This window comes from Rhodotorula paludigena, assembly GCF_050403205.1.
Source record: "Rhodotorula paludigena JCM10292 DNA, Rt_paludigena_JCM10292v1_ctg16, whole genome shotgun sequence".
NCBI lineage: Eukaryota > Fungi > Basidiomycota > Microbotryomycetes > Sporidiobolales > Sporidiobolaceae > Rhodotorula > Rhodotorula paludigena.
In genome coordinates, this window is record NW_027481442.1 from 257,752 (window position 1) to 273,327 (window position 15,576).

Sequence of the window (15,576 nt, forward strand, 5' to 3'; positions counted from 1 at the left end):
CGACAGCACGCAGATATGCGAGAGATGCTCTGATCATACAGGACAGGAGAATAACCTCCGCACAACAGCCGTCCGCTCCTCTGCTCCTCCTCGTATCCAGTCGACGCAACTACGTCTATGGCCCCTGAATGGCCTCGCCCAAATGTGCCGCAAGCCGTCTACTTGGGAGCGAGAGACTCCTCGGTGGGGAGGGGGAGCTTCGGGTGCTTCGACTCGAAGTGCGCCTTGAAGTTGGTGTAGTCGGAAAGGGGGAGCTTGCAAGCCGGGCAGCTGATCTGTGTGAGAAGGAGCAGGGGTGAGCACGGGGCAAAGGATGCGACACAAGGGTGTCGAGGAGGACGGCAGCGGCAGAGCAGGGGCGGAGAGGAAGAGGTCGACAGCGAGAAGGCGAGACGAACCTTGAAAGCGGCGGCGCGAGTCTTGAGGTTCGACTTGCCGCCTGCGTTGGCCTTTGCGGCGTTCTTCTGCCTGTTTTGCGCGGCGAGAGGGTGAGCCAACGCGCCGACAAGGACAAGGAAGCGATGAAGAAGCGCGAGAGGTGGCGAGGACAGAGGCGAGGCGGGACATGCGCAGACGCACTGAGACTCGAGCTTCTGGAGACCGCGGGCCATGTCTGCTAGCCTTTCGTGCGCGAGTGGCGCGTGGAAGAGGGCAGCGCCGTGAAGAGCGATCGAGCGGAATCGTTTGCGCTTCCACCCTCGCCCTTAACTCGTTCCGAGCAGATTGGGCTATCGTGAAGTGTCTTGCAGACTCACCCGAAACCCGCTGAACCTGCTCGCGCTGCACCCGCCGTTGCCGGGTCGGACTTTGTCCTGCTCTCGGACCCTCCGCTCCCGCGTCCGTCGCCGCTTTTTCTCGTGCGCTATCCAGCTCTGGTCGGTGCCGACGACGAGATGGCCGCAATCCGCACCGCTGCCGGCGTCCCCGTTCTCCCTGCGTGCGCTGACTCGCCCTCCCCACTTCTCGAATCCCGCTGATCCTGCCCTGCGCAGCCCTTGGTCGCTCACGGGAGAGGGCTGGATCATCCCAATCTATACCCCGTTCAGCGAGGAGCCCATCTCCCTTCCAGATGCGAGCTACGCAGACCTCGAGAAGGGCACGCCCGCCGACCTAAGCGACCGCTTCCACGGCGGCGTCGGCTTCGTCATGATTGTGCGCTACACGACGGGCGACGCGGGGCCGTACGACGAGCTCATGTATGTCCCGGGTCTGTTTAGCCGCTCGGGCGCAAAGGACGGCGACAAGCCGCAGTACGACTTTGCCATCACTCGCATCTACGTCTCGACGGACGAGTCGGTCGCCAATGGCAGGCGCAACTGGGGCATTCCCAAGTGCGTTACCTCCTCCTTCTTCGCGCACAATACAAGCGACTGACAGGCGCCCCTCCGCAGACATCGCGCTGACTTCTCCTTCACCCCCTCGGGCTCGTCGACGCTCCTGACTGTCTCGCACCCTCCCTCCCCTTCGAAGCCCTTCTTCCGCTGCCTCCTCCGCGACTCACGCACGACCCCCTTCGCCCTCCCCGTCTCGACCTCGTGGCTCTCGTCGGCGCTCGTCCGCCCGCTACTGAGCGGCTACAACCCCGCGCTCGTACAGCCCCCGCTGCCCGCCGCTGAGTCGGACGCGCACGCCGTCCGTGCAGAGGGGCAGCGCGCCGATGTCCTCGTCGGGAGCGAGCGGACATTCGTCGTCGAACCCACCGCGACGGGGTGGAGCCGCGTTGCGCGCATCGAGCCGTGCGGTGACGGCGAGGGCGACGAGTGGACTGGCTTTGGCGACGGGAAGAGCTTCCCGCGCTTCGAGGTGTACGGGCAGCGCCTCAACGTCCACCTGACGAGCTTCGAGATGCAGTTCCCCGCGCCGCGCACGCTCGCAGAGTGAGCGGGGCTCTCCCTTTCCTTCGGTGTCTGCCTGCCGTCTGCCGTACCCTTCCGTGCCGTCTGTCCGTTGTACCTACTTTGCACATCGTCGTCTGCGCGCTCCTTCTTCCATCTTCATTCACGCGCAATCGAATCTCTCATTCTCTCGCGCCGCTTCGCGCCGCGCCGCGCCTGGTTCGACGAAAGGCACAAACCCGAATGCATGCGACAACGAGAGAAAGGTACACAACACGCGCTCGACGACGCAAAGCCACTGAGAGAAGAGACCGCTGGCAACCCGCAACACCTGAACGCTTCCTCCCTCGGCCAATTCACGAGGCGCCTCGAGGGCGCTTGATCTGGCCCGTTGGGCCGTCGACTTCGAGCTGCGCGAGCGGTACGCGCGCAGCGGAGGGCGAGTGCGAGGCGCGGGAGTTCGCAGCCGCTGCTGGTAATGGAGGAGAAGCGTCGTAGCTGCGGCAAGGAGGGAATGAGCGTGCGCCTAACGACTGGATAGCAGTCGACGAGCAGTCATCCGAGAGGGACCGCAGAAGCCGCGAGAGCGCAGTGCGCGAGACGCACCCTTCTCCCGACACGCTCAACCCCCTCTTGAACCCCCTCGCGCTCACAAACCCACCCTGCGCGTCTTCCTGGACACTCGCCGCGCCGATCGACCTCGCCCTCTCCGGGCTCGCGCTCACCATCCCGCTCACGCCCTTCTCGCCCCCGGCAGCGCGCACGACGCCCGCGCCGACCTGCAGCACGGGCAGCGAGCCCGCGACTTTCGCCGCGGGCGCGGGCGCGGGCGCGGGCGCAGGTGCAGAGACGCTCGACGTGCGCGAAGGAGCCTGCGGAGGCCTGAGCCCGCCCGGGCGCGCAGATCCCGCTTGCGGGAGGGGCGACTTGCCTGCGCCGCCGGCGCCGGCGAGCAGCGACGCAGCCGAGACGCTGTATCCCTCGACCGCCGCGACCGAAGCCGAGCGCTTCAAGCCCACGCTGGAGCCGGCAGCGGCAGCGGCGTCGGCGTCGGCCTTGCGTTTGCGCGCTGCGAGACGCTCCATCGCCGCGGCTTTGTTCGCGAGCATCTGGTCGTGCTTCGCGTCGGCGCTGCTCGTCGTCGCTGCCGGCTGGTCGGCAGGAGGCGAGGGGCGGGCGGCAGGTGGAGACACAGGCGGCTTCGACGCGATGATGCTGCGTGCGAACGTGTTGAGTCAGTTCGTGGAACCACCCTGAGTGGCAGACACGATGTACGCACCTGTTCCCCTCAAAACCCTCCATCTCTGCAAACCCGCTATCATCCGCCTCGAAGCCGTTGCCCTCCGTCTCGACAAAGTCGACAGGTGCAGCTCCGTCAGGCAGGTCCATCGCCGCAAGCAAGCTCTCGTCTTCGGCCGAAAAGCTGATGTCGCTCTGCGGGCCGGCCACTTCGCGCTTCTGCGGCGCACCACCGACCGCGACCGTCGCAGCGCGGCGAGGAGCGGCTTGCGCGGGAGGAGCGGCGGCAGGCGCGGGTGGTCGAGCTGCAGCAGCGGCGGGGTTGAGCGTGCTCGCGCGCTGCACCTGCTGCGCCAAGTGCGGCGGCATCGCTGGCGGCTTTCCGGGCGTCGCGCGGTTCGCAGCGTGTGGCGGAGGGCGCGAGGGGGTTGGCTTCTTCGCCGCTGCCGCCGCTGCAAGGGCCGCGGCGGCGGGCGTGCCGGGATTGGCGGCGGGGCGGGCCGCGCGAGAAGGGAGAGGAGTAGGCGCGGCGGAGAAGGCTTGCGGGTTGTCGCGCTCGGCTTTGTAGATCGAGTCGAAGTCGAACTTGGGCTGTCGCGGCAGAAAAGAGGGTAAGCCGGGCACCGCTGCGAGAATTCGCGGTTCGAGGGGAAGAGCCAGGACACCGGAAGCGTATCGAACTCACCTTCGGCGCCTTGAGGTTGGAGATGAAGCCGAGGTGCGTCTTGTCGTACAGGCAGTTACCGAGAAGCTTGCCGAAGTAGCGCAAGGTGCGCTTGAGCCCGTCCGTCACCGCCTCCTTCTTAGCCTGTGCAGGAGAGACGAGCCGAGTCAGACTCTGCCATGCGCTTGCCCGACGATCAAAAGAGCGGAGCCGCCAACGCACCTTGTCGAGGGCATCCGCCTTGGACTTGCCGTTCTCGAGCTTGCCAAAGCCGACGTCCTCGTGGCTCGTGCCGTCGCGGAGGCGTACCCTGACGATAGCCGTGACGCCGACGCTCCAGCGACCGGATTGCGGGTCGAGATCGACCTGCGGCGGAAAAGCGGAACGGTCAGCAGGAGGCGGTAGATCTGTCCGGACCAGCTGCGGCGCTGACGCACAAAGTCGGCCTCGAGGTACTTGATGTCGGTGAACCAGCCATTGTAGCCAAACACCTCGTTGGCGAGGTCAATGGCCCGCCAGCCCTCGATGTAGGTGAGCTTTCCGCCTCCGCCGCCCGGGCGAGTCGAGATGTACTCGGGGCCGAGACACTTGTTGAGCATGTTGCCTACGCGATTGTGGTACTCCTGCGCCTCGCTCGAGACGCTGGCGCCAGCGCCATTGTCAGTGAAGGGGGGCTTATGGATGGTCGGGTCGAAGGAAGCCGAGGACGGGAGAGCGGGAGTCGACTCGCGGTAGAGCGGAGCGCCGTCTGGACCCCTCATACCGACGCCCATGCCCTCCTCGACCCAGTTGGCCATCGTGCTGGGCGAGAAAGCGGGCGAGGACGAGGTCCGGCGATGACGGTGTCGAGAGAAGCGACGACAGCGGCTGGTGAGCGGTGCGCAGTGCGAAAGCGTGTCTTCTTAGCTGTTCAGTCCAGCTACGCCCTCACTTGGCTCTCAGCTGCGCGTAGTCGCGTGGATGGCGAGTAAACAGACGCGTCTCTTCGCCGCCCGCTTCCTCTCTCCCGCCAAAGTTGACATCTCGCGCCACTCGCCCGGGGGAGCATGCGCCGGTCCATCATCGCCAGCTTCAAGCGCGAAGACCAGGGGCCCGAGTCGCCCGCTGCACCGCACCACTCGGGTGGAGGGTTTGGCGTCCCGCAGCTCAAGCGTCCGTTGACACCTCGCCCTCTGCTCGCCACACTGCCCGAGCTGACCTGCGAGTGCGTGTGCAGCCTTCAAGGTCCCTACCTCGACCACCTCAACCCGCTCGCGCAATCTCGGCGGGACCCGCTCGGGGACCAAGCGGCCCCGAGTCGTCTTCACCGACAACGACTTCTACACAAACGTACGTGCGGCGGGCGATGATGACGGAGAGCCTGCGGCCAAGAAGGCCAAGAAGGCGGGCAAGGGCAAGAAGAAGGACGGAGACGACTCGGACGACGACGGCGGCAAGAAGAAGCGCGGGTTCGTCGACCGCTACGTCGCGCCGCCGCCGCCGCGCCAGTTCCCCGTCTACCGCCCCAAGACGGCCGAGAGCATCATGACGCAGGCATTCTCGCTCCCCGGCATCAAGAAGCGCGGCGTCCTCCTCGACACCAAGCTTTCGCTGCGCACGCTCGGCACGCGCCAGCCGGGCGAGGTCATCCCCGCACCTCTCTTTGACCCGCTCGCCGACCATGCCATCGTCTTGTGGGACCCGACGACCGACGATCGCGAGGCCGAGCGCGAGCTCGAGCGTCAGCGCAAGGAGAAGGAGGAGCAGGACCGCGCCGACAACAAGGTCGATTCGGCGCTCGAGCGCGAGCGCAAAAAGGTGCACAAGAGCCTCGCCGAGATCCTCGGGCTCGCAGACCGCAAGAAGCTCGCCGGCATGGTCAAGAAGGTCGCCGTCGTCATTGACCCGCGAGTCGGCGGCAAGCTCCGCCCGCATCAGGTCGAGGGCGTCAAGTTCCTGTATCGCTGCGCGACTGGCATGACCGACGAGCAGGCTTTCGGGTGCGCAGAACCAGCCCGTCATTGTCTCATTGTCAGGCAGTCTCTCATCTCGCTCCTGCAGGTGCATCATGGCCGACGAGATGGGTCTCGGCAAGACGGTGCGTTGTCTGCTCCCGTTGTTGTGCTATCCGCATCTGACCCTCATTCACAACGCAGCTTCAATGTATCACACTCATGTGGACGCTCCTGCGCCAGTCTCCGCTCCCGAACAAGGCCGCCATTGACAAGGCCATCGTCGTGTGCCCCTCATCGCTCGTTCGCAACTGGGCCAACGAGCTCGTCAAGTGGCTCGGAGAGGGCACCGTCAACCCGCTCGCGGTCGACGGCAAGGTCACGGGCGCCGAGCTCGTCAAGCAGGTGCGCCAGTGGTGCGCGACTAAGGGCAAGCAGGTTGTCACGCCGAGTACGTCGCATGCACTGTCCCTCTTTGCCACATTCAGCTGACGACAATCTGCGCAGTCGTCATCGTGTCGTATGAGAAGCTGCGCGACCTTACGAACGAACTCGGCGACACCGAGGTGGGCCTCTTGCTCGCCGACGAAGGTCATCGCCTCAAGAATTCGGGTATGTCCCTCGCGCTATAAGGTCCGACGGAGTGATTGCTGAGCAGTCCGGTGGGCGCAGACAACCAGACGTACACTGCGCTTAACCGAATCAACTGCAAGAGGCGTGTCATCCTGACGGGCACACCGATCCAGGTGCGCCGGAGCATGCGCTTCTTTTGCGAGCGGAGCACGCTGTTGACGACCGCGATACGATGCATTCCCGAGCGCAGAACGACCTGAACGAGTACTTCAGCCTGCTCAACTTCTGCAACCCGGGCTACCTCGGGACGAAGCAAGAGTTCCACAAGCAGTTCGAGCTCCCCATTCTCAAGGGCCGCGACGGCGACGCCAGCGACAAGGAGAAGGAGCGCGGCGACGCGGCGATGAAGGTGCTTTCGGAAAAGGTCAACAAGTTCATCATCCGCCGCACCAACGACCTTCTCAGCAAGTACTGTGCGTGCCTCCCCTGACTTCCCATATTCCCGCCTTGACTCACTTAGATGCGCGCGTAACAGTGCCCGTCAAGTACGAGCACGTCGTCTTCTGCTCGCTCTCGCCCTTCCAGCTCGACCTGTACAAGTTCTTCATGGCGTCGCCGGAGATGAAGGCGCTCCTGCGCGGCAAAGAGTCGCAGCCGCTCAAGGCGATTGGCATCCTCCGCAAGCTGTGCAACCACCCCGACCTGCTCGACTTTGCGCAGGACATGCCCGGCGCCGAGGGCGTGTGGCCCGAGGGGTACGACCCGCGCGACCGCAGGAGGGGCATCGACCCGGCGCTTAGCGGCAAAATGGCGGTTCTCGACCGGTGAGTCGGATGGCCAGGCCACTGAGCTAGTTTCTGCGGTTGTCCTCGATTTTCTTGTCAGTTGGCTCACATTCTCCGCTTCCACCTGGCCAGCTTCCTCACCAAGATGCGCAAGGAAACGAACGACAAGATCGTCCTCATTAGCAACTTTACGCAGACGCTCGACATTTTCCAGAAGCTGTGCGACGCCAAACGGTGCGTCGCCGTCACTACCTCTTTCTCGTTCACGCGCTGACGCGTGCACCCGGGGTTGTTCAGATTCGGCTGGCTGCGCCTCGACGGCACTATGGCGACGAACAAGCGACAGAAGCTCGTCGACCAGTTCAACGACCCCGACTCGGACAAGGTCGTGTTCCTCCTCTCGTCCAAGGCCGGCGGCTGCGGAATCAACCTCATTGGCGCGAACCGCCTCATCCTGTTCGATCCCGGTGCGTCACGTCTGGCAATTGCTGCCTAGTGAGCTGTATGCTGATGGTTTCATGCGCAGACTGGAACCCGGCAAGCGACATGCAGGCGCTCGCGCGTGTCTGGCGTGACGGGCAGAAGAAGGATTGTGCGTTTTCATTCCTGGGCTGAAGCACACGCCTCGAACTGTGTCGCCTCCGAACTGACATCGCCGGCTCGGCATCGCACAGGCTTCGTCTACCGCTTTGTCGCGACCGGCACCGTCGAAGAAAAGAGTGCGTTCTGAACGCCCGCTGGTCGCGTACGAGCCTGCCGCGTGGATGGGTCACCCACTGAAACGATCTTGCGCACGCAGTCTTCCAGCGCCAGTCGCACAAGCAGAACCTGTCGTCGGTCATTGTCGACGCCAAGGAAGACATCGAGCGCCACTTTGCCGGCGACAACCTGCGCCAGCTCTTCCAGTACAAGGAGTCGGCCTGCGAGGTGCGTCAGCTACTCCTGACAGCTGTGCATGCGGGACTGACAACGGTTGCGCCGAACAGACGCACGACCTCTTCAAGTGCAAGCGCTGCAAGGGCGGCAAGCAGACGATCAAGGCGCCTGCGATGCTCTACGGCGACACATCGACGTCCGTACTCTCGTCTGTTTCCGCAACACTTGACGCGCAGCTGACACCGGGCGGCTCGACGCACGCAGGTGGAATCACTTGACGAACGACTGCCTGCGCAACAACCACGACATGCTCCTCCGCGAGGAGACGGGCCTCGGGAGCGTCACGGCGTGCTTCCAGTGTGCGTACCGCGGCGATCTTGTCGAAAGAAGTGTAGCTGACGGCCTCTGGACGCGCAGACATTTCGACTTGAACGCGTCTCTTGCATTCTTTCTCCCACCTGTCGCGCCTTTTGCGTTCTGTTTGCGCCTGTTGTCGTCCCTGGATCGTCCCTCGTTCCTGCATGCCCGTCGTTCCCGCTCCTTTGCAACAATTGCTCGCTGTCGCATCGACTGATCGTGGTGCAAGTGAGCATGCAAGGTCGCGCAAAGCTCTGTCGGGCATTTCGGCAGGGTTGTAGCAACCGCGTTGAGTCTGCAGTGATTCACCGGTGGCCTCTCTGTGACAAAAGGCGAGGTTGCTGCGAGGAAGGTTGGTCGCCGGCGTCGACGTCGACGGAGTTTCGACGCGCGAGTCGGGTCCGACGCTTTCGCTCGGCCCGGATCCGGAACGGTCGAGCTAGCGATTCAGAGATCGCTTTGTATGCTCGCTACGCCGCCAGCCACCCCGCCCGCGACCACGCTCACCGTCGACAGCTCGCTCAAGCCCATCCCGCCGCCTCGACCCGACTCGCCGCTCTCGCCCGCGAGTTCGAGCCCGAGCACGGCCGACGAGCACCTGACGGCGAGCACGAGCGTGCACTCGGCCCAGACAGATTCGCCCGCGCGCGAGAAGAGTGACGGGCAGCCCTTGGCACCTCGGCAACCGCCCGACTCGCTCCCGCTGCAGAGCGCCATGGGCGACGGGCTTGCGCTCAGCGAGTCGCAGAGTACGCTCAAGGGCCCTGCAGCTGTGCCCGCGGGCGCAGGAGCGAGGGTCAGCGACGACGACCGCGACTCGATCAACCCGCTCTTCACGCTCGGCGAGCGCGTGCGCTCAGAGGGACTCGATCCCGCTCGCGTGGTCGTGCAGAAGAACGGTGTTGTCCTCCGCCAGGGCTCGCCGGGCAGGATGCAGCGTGCGCAGGGCCCGGCCGGTGACGCGCCCGGGTCGTCTGCCGAGGCTCAGGCTGGGACAGGGTGGTTCCAGCGCGTCTACGGCCACGCGCACGAGCACATGCACCCGCATCATGGCCCTACTCCCCCTTCGGCCGGCGCAGCGGCTCCCACCTCGAGCGACGACGCGCGTCCGAACGAGCATGTACAGGAGCCCGCAGACGGCGAGGCGCAAGACTTTCGCGACGAGCGCGACGAGCAGGATCACCTCGACCATGCGCGCATGCGGCTGCAAGAGTGGCGCAGCGATTTCCACGACCGCATGGAAGACGCCGGCTTGCGTCCGCCTTCGCCCTGGCGACAGCGCGACGGCGCTTCGTCGCCCTCGCAGCTCGACCCGCGCCTCGCGAACATGCTCGAACGCTCTCCGTCGCGCGAGAGCGACGACCAGGCGCTGCGGCATGTCCCGTCGTCAACCCTGAACGGGTCGAGCAGCTTCTACTCGGCCGCGAGCGACGCGCCTACCGAGTCAGCCGCCAGCTTGCGGCGATCCGAGTCGCCTGTCTCTTATATCACGGTGTCTGATGCGCACACATCCGTGGCATCTACTTCGCACGCCCCGCACGACCCGCTCGATCGCGCGCCTGTCGCATTCGCGCCCGGATTCGTCGCGACCAACTCTCGCCTCGTTCCCCTCCCGGCTTCGCCTCGACTCCTTTCGTCACCGCCGAGCAACACTTCGCCGTCGCGAGTGTCAACACGTTCAGCAGTGCCGGCGCACGAGGTGGTATCGCCTGCACCTGCGCCGGCAGACTGGCAGCAGTCGTCTTCGCCTCCACGAAGCAGCTCGCGAAAATCCCCTCCCTCGCGACAGCGCATCCTGCACGGATCGCCTGAGCGAATGCCGCCGTCCCCTCTGGCACATTCTCCCATCGCCTCCGCCTCGTCGCAGCTCCACCCTCCCGCGGCCGCCTCTTCCTCCCGTCCCCGAACCGCATCTCCCCATATTCGCCGCAGTAATACTGCCGACTCGCCCTCCCTCATCGCGTCTCCTTCCCTAGCTGTCCCTGGCTCCCCGTCTCTTGCCGTCCCCGTCACCTCGCAACCTCGCCGCTCCTCTACCACGTCTTCCCACCGTCTATCTCCATCTCCTACGCAGCGCTCGCACTCGTTCTCCAATGCGCCAGCGCATCCTTCGGTTGCCGCTGCGGCACCACAGTTCGCCTTTGCCGGCCCATCCTCGGCCGGACTCGCATTCGGCGGGCCGACCTCGCCTCAGTCGCCCATGTTCATCGACGACGTCGATGCCTCGATCGCCGCCCAGGCAGATGCGATCCGTCGGCAGCGGCAGGAGAAGCGCGCCGAGGCTGAAAAGGCGGCTGCTGCGAAGCAGCGCGACCGCGCGGCCTCGCCGCTTCCGGGCGGAGAAGCGCGCGACCGCGAACGCCTGGGCGTCCCGGGCAGCGGCAGCGGCACAGGCGGCGGGCTCGGGCTCGGCAGCGGCACGATGCCCGCCGGCCCTGGCGCCCTGCTCAAGCGTCGCACGACGCGCATGGGCTCGGGCTCGAGCGCTGTCTCGGATGGGCAGCTTTCCAGCGCCGGAGGGGCACGCACCGTATCGGGCACGTCAGCTGCTGCAGTGCCCAACCCGATTGCAAATGCGGCGGCGGCGGGCGAGGGCAGCGCCGAGGACGGCGCAGCGCAGCTCGCGGCGGCGACGAACCCATCGACGCTTGCTACGGCGCAGGGGGGACGGCAAAAGTCGCGCGCGGCGGGCGCGGACCGCGAGGACGAGCTTGGCGCTGGCGTGCTCGTCGGCAACCTGATCGGGCAGGACCACGCCAACTATGTGCTCATGTACAACATGCTCACGGGGATCCGCATCGGCGTACGTCTTGTGCGCACCGGGTCCGGCGCATCGGATTGGTTTGCTGACACTGCGCACTCCCGCAGGTCTCGCGTTGCCAAGCTAAGGCAAAGCGGCCTCTGACGGATGCCGACTACACCGCGCGGCACAAGTTCAGCTTCGATATGTACGATTTTGCCGTTGTGCTTCCGTGCGAAAGGCATTGGCTGAGCCGCAACCTTGCAGCGTCGGCAACGAGCTCACGCCCTCGGTCCGCTACGACTTCAAGTTCAAGGACTATGCACCCTGGGTCTTCCGCGAGCTACGCGAGTACTTCTTCCTCGACCCGAGCGACTACCTCGTCTCGCTCACGGCCAAGTACATCCTGTCGGAGCTCGGCTCGCCGGGCAAGAGCGGCAGCTTTTTCTACTTCTCGCGCGACTACCGCTTTATCATCAAAACGATCCGGCACGCCGAGCACAAGTTCCTGCGGAGCATCCTCAAGGAGTACCACGAGCACATCAAGAAGAACCCGCATACGCTCCTGAGTCGCTTCTACGGCCTGCACCGTGTCAAGCTCCCGCACGGCAAGAAAATCCACTTCGTCATCTTCAACAACCTCTTCCCGCCGCATCGCGACATTCACGAGACGTACGACCTCAAGGTGAGTGTGACATCTCGTGGCTATGCGAGCGACGAGATTTAACGCTCGCACATCGGCCATCTGCCTGTGAGAGTTACGCTAACTCGCCGTATCGACATGCAGGGCTCCGCCATCGGCCGCATGTATCCCGAAGAGAAGGCAGCGGCGAATCCGCACGCCGTGCTCAAGGATCTCAACTGGGTGCAGCGGCACCGCCAGCTCGCGCTCGGCCCAGAGAAGAAGGCGCTCTTTGAGGAGCAGCTCCGGCGCGACACTGAGCTACTGCAGCGTCTCGGCATCATGGACTACTCGCTCTTGACCGGCATCCACAATGGCATTCGCGGAAACAGCGACGGCTTGCGTGAGGACAAACTCTCAGTCTTCCAGGTGCGACTCGCCTCTCGATTCTTCCTCAGCACACGACTGACTTTGTATCCGTTCGACAGCCCGACACGGTCAAGGTCTCGCGGAAGCCGACGCAGATCAAGCGCGATGCCGACGCCTCAGCTTTGCGCAAGGCCGTTCAGCGGTCCGATCCGCAGGCGCTCGGCGGCAAGCACGAGCTGCCCGAGCACGACAACTCGGAGCGTCGCTTGTTCCTGTTCTATCAGGACGAAGGTGGGATGCGCGCGACGGGAGACAGCAACGAGGATCTCGGCGTAATCTACTACTTGGTGCGTCGAAGCTCGTCCTTTCCGGATCTCGTACGCCCTGCTAATTTCTCGAGCTTCGCAGGGTATCATCGACATCCTCACGCCGTACACGTTCGCCAAGCGGATCGAGCACTTCTTCAAGGGGTTGCAGCACAACAAGGTGTGTCCGCTTACCGCGCGCAGTAACGCGCTCACGGCTGACGTTGCCCTCAAATACTGCAGCACATGATCTCGGCCGTCCCGCCGCGCGAGTATGGCGACCGCTTCCTCGCTTTCATCAAGTCGAGCATCCGCGGCAACGACGAGTCGACGCGCCCGCCGATGTTCGAGAACGAGTCGCACGGCGCGGGCTGCGGGCCGAGCAAGAGCAAGAAGGGCAAGAAGAAGGGCAAGGCGTCGTCGGTAGCGCAGGAGAAGGAGAAGGCGCCCGAAGTGACGCAGGAAAAGGCGTCGCCGCAGTCCGGCGCGCCCGTTCCGCCACCTAACATTTCGGCCGACGACGAGAAGGCGCAGCAGCAGCTTCAAGAGCAGCATGCGGCGACGATTAACGCCGGACCCGTGCAGGCGCAATAGCGCGCACCGCTGCAACCGCGACGTGCGATCAGCAGACACTCAGCAACACAGACACTTTCGCTCCACTTTGTGCTCCACCACTCTGTCTTTACTCTATCCCCTACTACACTCGTTCGACCACACTCTGGCCACTCTGACTACTCTCGCGTCGGCTGTAATCACAGCCCGTCTCGCGCACATGTCTGGAGAAAGAAGGGGGTCGACGGGAGGCGCACCTTCGCAAGCCTTTTCCAGCAATGTATGGTCGTTCTCTTCTTGCTCTTGCAGAAGTACTCTGTCATCGAGAGCTCCGTGAACTTGGTCAGATCGCCAGCCGGAACACGTTCGTCTCTTCGCCTCCCGCTTCTCGCATGCGGTGCTCCGCCATATCTCGGGAAGCGGCGAGGAGTGCTCACGCGAAGCCAACTTTGGCTGCGCTGCCTCCGATCGCGCTTCGCCGCTGCCCGCGCCGTTGTCGTCGCGAGACACCCTCTCGCACGTTCGTCCCACCCCCACAAAAACCGCCGACCGGCGAAAGCGGCGAGCACAACGGAGCAGCGAGGCCCGCTGCGTTGCCCCAGCAACGTTGCAAACTGTTCGCCTGCTCGTGGGCCGGCGGGCGATCTAAAGATGGCCGCGTCTAAAGGGGCTGTGAGCGAGACAGGCGGATTGGAGCAGCAACGCCGCTCGACTCTTCTTTTGCTCCTTCCTGTCTCTAGCGACGACATCTTTGAGCTCCTCTTGACCGCCGCAATGCTCTCCGCCGTCGCCGTCGCTTCCCTCGCTCTCCTCGCCGGATCTGCTCCTGCGCCTGCATCTGCTGCCGCTGTCAACGCTGCAGCGATCAAGAACCCGCTTCCGTCGTACATCAGCAACAACCTCGGTCCGTACAGTCCGTGGTATCCGCTCGGCTCCTACCGTGCGCCACCTTCCGGGTGCAAGATCGACCAGGTACGTTCTCCTTGGTTCGCCTGCCTGCCTTTCTTCCGCACCTCATCCGCATCGCAAAACAGGTCAACATCTTGCAGCGCCACGGAGCGCGCTTCCCGACTGCGAACGCCGGCAAGAAGCTCCAGGCTTCGATCGCCAAGTTGCAGCAGAACGCGACTTCGCTCGACGGCGACCTGGAGTTTGTCAAAAGCTATATGTATGCGCCACCTACTCTGACTTGTGTCGTCACGTGCTGACTATAGCCTGTGCAGCTACCCGCTCAAGGCCGACGTCCTGACCCCGCTCGGCGAGCAGGAATCGTACGAGGCTGGCGTCGAGGCGTACAAGCGCTACTCTGGTCTCCTCGGCGGCGATGCCGAACCATTTGTCCGCAGCGACAGCTCTGCGCGCGTTGTTGACTGTACGTAGATTGAATGCGTTGCCGAGGCAGCCGCTGAATGTCCGTCTGCACAGCTGCCGGTAACTGGACGTCCGGCTTCTTTGCCGTGAGCGGCAGAACGGCTTCGTCGCCTTCCGTGGTCATTGACAACACTGCCGGGGTGCGTCATAATGCGCCTGACATTCTGCCTTGGACGACTGCTCACCGCGCGCTTTCTCCCTCTCAGATGAACAATAGTTCGTACGAGATCATCTATTCTTAAGCGACTGAAGCTAATGAGGCGGCTCTCTCAGCCCTTGACGACAACAATTGCGACGCTGCGCCGGAGAACGAGCAGTACGCGGACGCCTGGCTCGCGACATACGCTGTCGAGGCTACCACACGCATTAATGAGATGGCCCCGAACGCTAGCGTCGAGGTCGACGATATCCTCAACTATATGCAGCTGTGTGGCTTCGAAAGCGAGTACAAGGAGCAGCTCTCGCCATGGTGCAAGCTCTTCACCTCGGAGGAATTTGCCGGAATGGAGGTACGGTCGCTAGGTCAGTTTGTCCTGTTGTTCACGCTGATCCGTAACCTCACACAGTACTACTACGACCTGAGCAAGTACTACAAGACAGGCTACGGCAATGCGCTTGGTCCTGCGCAGGGGTGAGGGTCTTTTTCGTTGCTCTCCTTTGCCGTCATAGGTGCTTACGCCAAGACATTACAGAGTCGGCTACATCAATGAGCTCATTTCGCGCTTGACTGGAGACCGCGCCTACGTCCTAGCGGACGAGACGCAGGTCAACCAGACGCTCGCGCAGAACCCGTCAACTTTCCCGCTTGACCGCGCCCTCTACGCCGACTTCTCGCACGACAACCAGATGATCGCCATCTTTTCCGCCATGGGCCTGAGCAACGGTCCTTCTTTGCCCGAGACGGGTCCGCACGCTGGGCAAGTCTGGGTGACGTCGCAGCTCGTGCCATTCGCAGGCAGGCTCGTTACCGAGCGCCTCACCTGTGGCAACGAGACTTTCATTCGATTCTTCATGGTACGTCCATGCATCTGGGCTCCTTGCGCCATGCGGAGACTGACAGCTTGCGGTGAATCAGAACGATAAGCTGCAAATCCCGACGTTCTGCGTTGCGGCCGACAGTCAGACTGGTCTCTGCTCGCTGCACCACTTCATCACCTCGCAGTCGTACGCGCTCAATAATGCAGATGGCGACTATCTCGAGGTGCGCAAGCTTTCTTCCTGTGACCTTCTCAATCAGCAAAATTTGACCGGACCTCTCGACACAGTGCGGCTGGAAGGCTGTCTAGCGGAGCGCGTTCCATCCTTTGCGTCAGACGAGGCGTAGAGCTGGAATCATGAAAGGTCGTCAAATTGCGCA

At 63.8% G+C, this 15,576-nt stretch overlaps 6 protein-coding genes across 6 annotated transcripts; 4 read left to right on the forward strand and 2 right to left on the reverse strand.

Annotated features, from left to right (window-relative positions):
* Positions 1-158: 158 nt before the first annotated feature.
* JCM10292_003321 (uncharacterized protein) lies at positions 159-611 on the reverse strand (the record flags this gene model as incomplete). The annotated part of the gene is made up of 3 exons (XM_076648534.1): positions 159-275; positions 399-468; positions 580-611. The coding sequence occupies 3 exons, from the start codon at positions 609-611 to the stop codon at positions 159-161; spliced, it is 219 nt and encodes a 72-aa protein (XP_076505974.1).
* A 282-nt stretch (positions 612-893) lies between these two features.
* On the forward strand, positions 894-1,881 carry JCM10292_003322 (uncharacterized protein; the record flags this gene model as incomplete). Its single annotated transcript, XM_076648535.1, has 3 exons — positions 894-937; positions 993-1,331; positions 1,392-1,881. The coding sequence occupies 3 exons, from the start codon at positions 894-896 to the stop codon at positions 1,879-1,881; spliced, it is 873 nt and encodes a 290-aa protein (XP_076505975.1).
* Positions 1,882-2,191: 310 nt separating this feature from the next.
* On the reverse strand, positions 2,192-4,535 carry JCM10292_003323 (uncharacterized protein; the record flags this gene model as incomplete). The annotated part of the gene is made up of 6 exons (XM_076648536.1): positions 2,192-2,333; positions 2,442-3,050; positions 3,115-3,665; positions 3,760-3,882; positions 3,961-4,104; positions 4,176-4,535. 6 exons carry the CDS (start codon positions 4,533-4,535, stop codon positions 2,192-2,194), a joined length of 1,929 nt encoding a protein of 642 aa, XP_076505976.1.
* Positions 4,536-4,784: 249 nt separating this feature from the next.
* JCM10292_003324 (uncharacterized protein) lies at positions 4,785-8,334 on the forward strand (the record flags this gene model as incomplete). The annotated part of the gene is made up of 16 exons (XM_076648537.1): positions 4,785-4,890; positions 4,955-5,717; positions 5,779-5,815; positions 5,874-6,120; positions 6,177-6,281; positions 6,342-6,415; positions 6,493-6,715; positions 6,778-7,066; positions 7,160-7,261; positions 7,325-7,494; positions 7,554-7,619; positions 7,702-7,746; positions 7,827-7,954; positions 8,014-8,099; positions 8,168-8,262; positions 8,321-8,334. 16 exons carry the CDS (start codon positions 4,785-4,787, stop codon positions 8,332-8,334), a joined length of 2,550 nt encoding a protein of 849 aa, XP_076505977.1.
* Positions 8,335-8,723: 389 nt separating this feature from the next.
* MSS4 (1-phosphatidylinositol-4-phosphate 5-kinase) lies at positions 8,724-12,890 on the forward strand (the record flags this gene model as incomplete). Its single annotated transcript, XM_076648538.1, has 7 exons — positions 8,724-11,063; positions 11,129-11,208; positions 11,268-11,685; positions 11,788-12,051; positions 12,111-12,338; positions 12,400-12,477; positions 12,540-12,890. The coding sequence occupies 7 exons, from the start codon at positions 8,724-8,726 to the stop codon at positions 12,888-12,890; spliced, it is 3,759 nt and encodes a 1,252-aa protein (XP_076505978.1).
* A 609-nt stretch (positions 12,891-13,499) lies between these two features.
* Positions 13,500-15,505, forward strand: JCM10292_003326 (histidine phosphatase family protein; the record flags this gene model as incomplete). The annotated part of the gene is made up of 10 exons (XM_076648539.1): positions 13,500-13,820; positions 13,883-14,016; positions 14,072-14,220; positions 14,274-14,359; positions 14,426-14,435; positions 14,493-14,728; positions 14,786-14,850; positions 14,912-15,233; positions 15,295-15,420; positions 15,485-15,505. 10 exons carry the CDS (start codon positions 13,500-13,502, stop codon positions 15,503-15,505), a joined length of 1,470 nt encoding a protein of 489 aa, XP_076505979.1.
* Between the last annotated feature and the right edge of the window lie 71 nt (positions 15,506-15,576).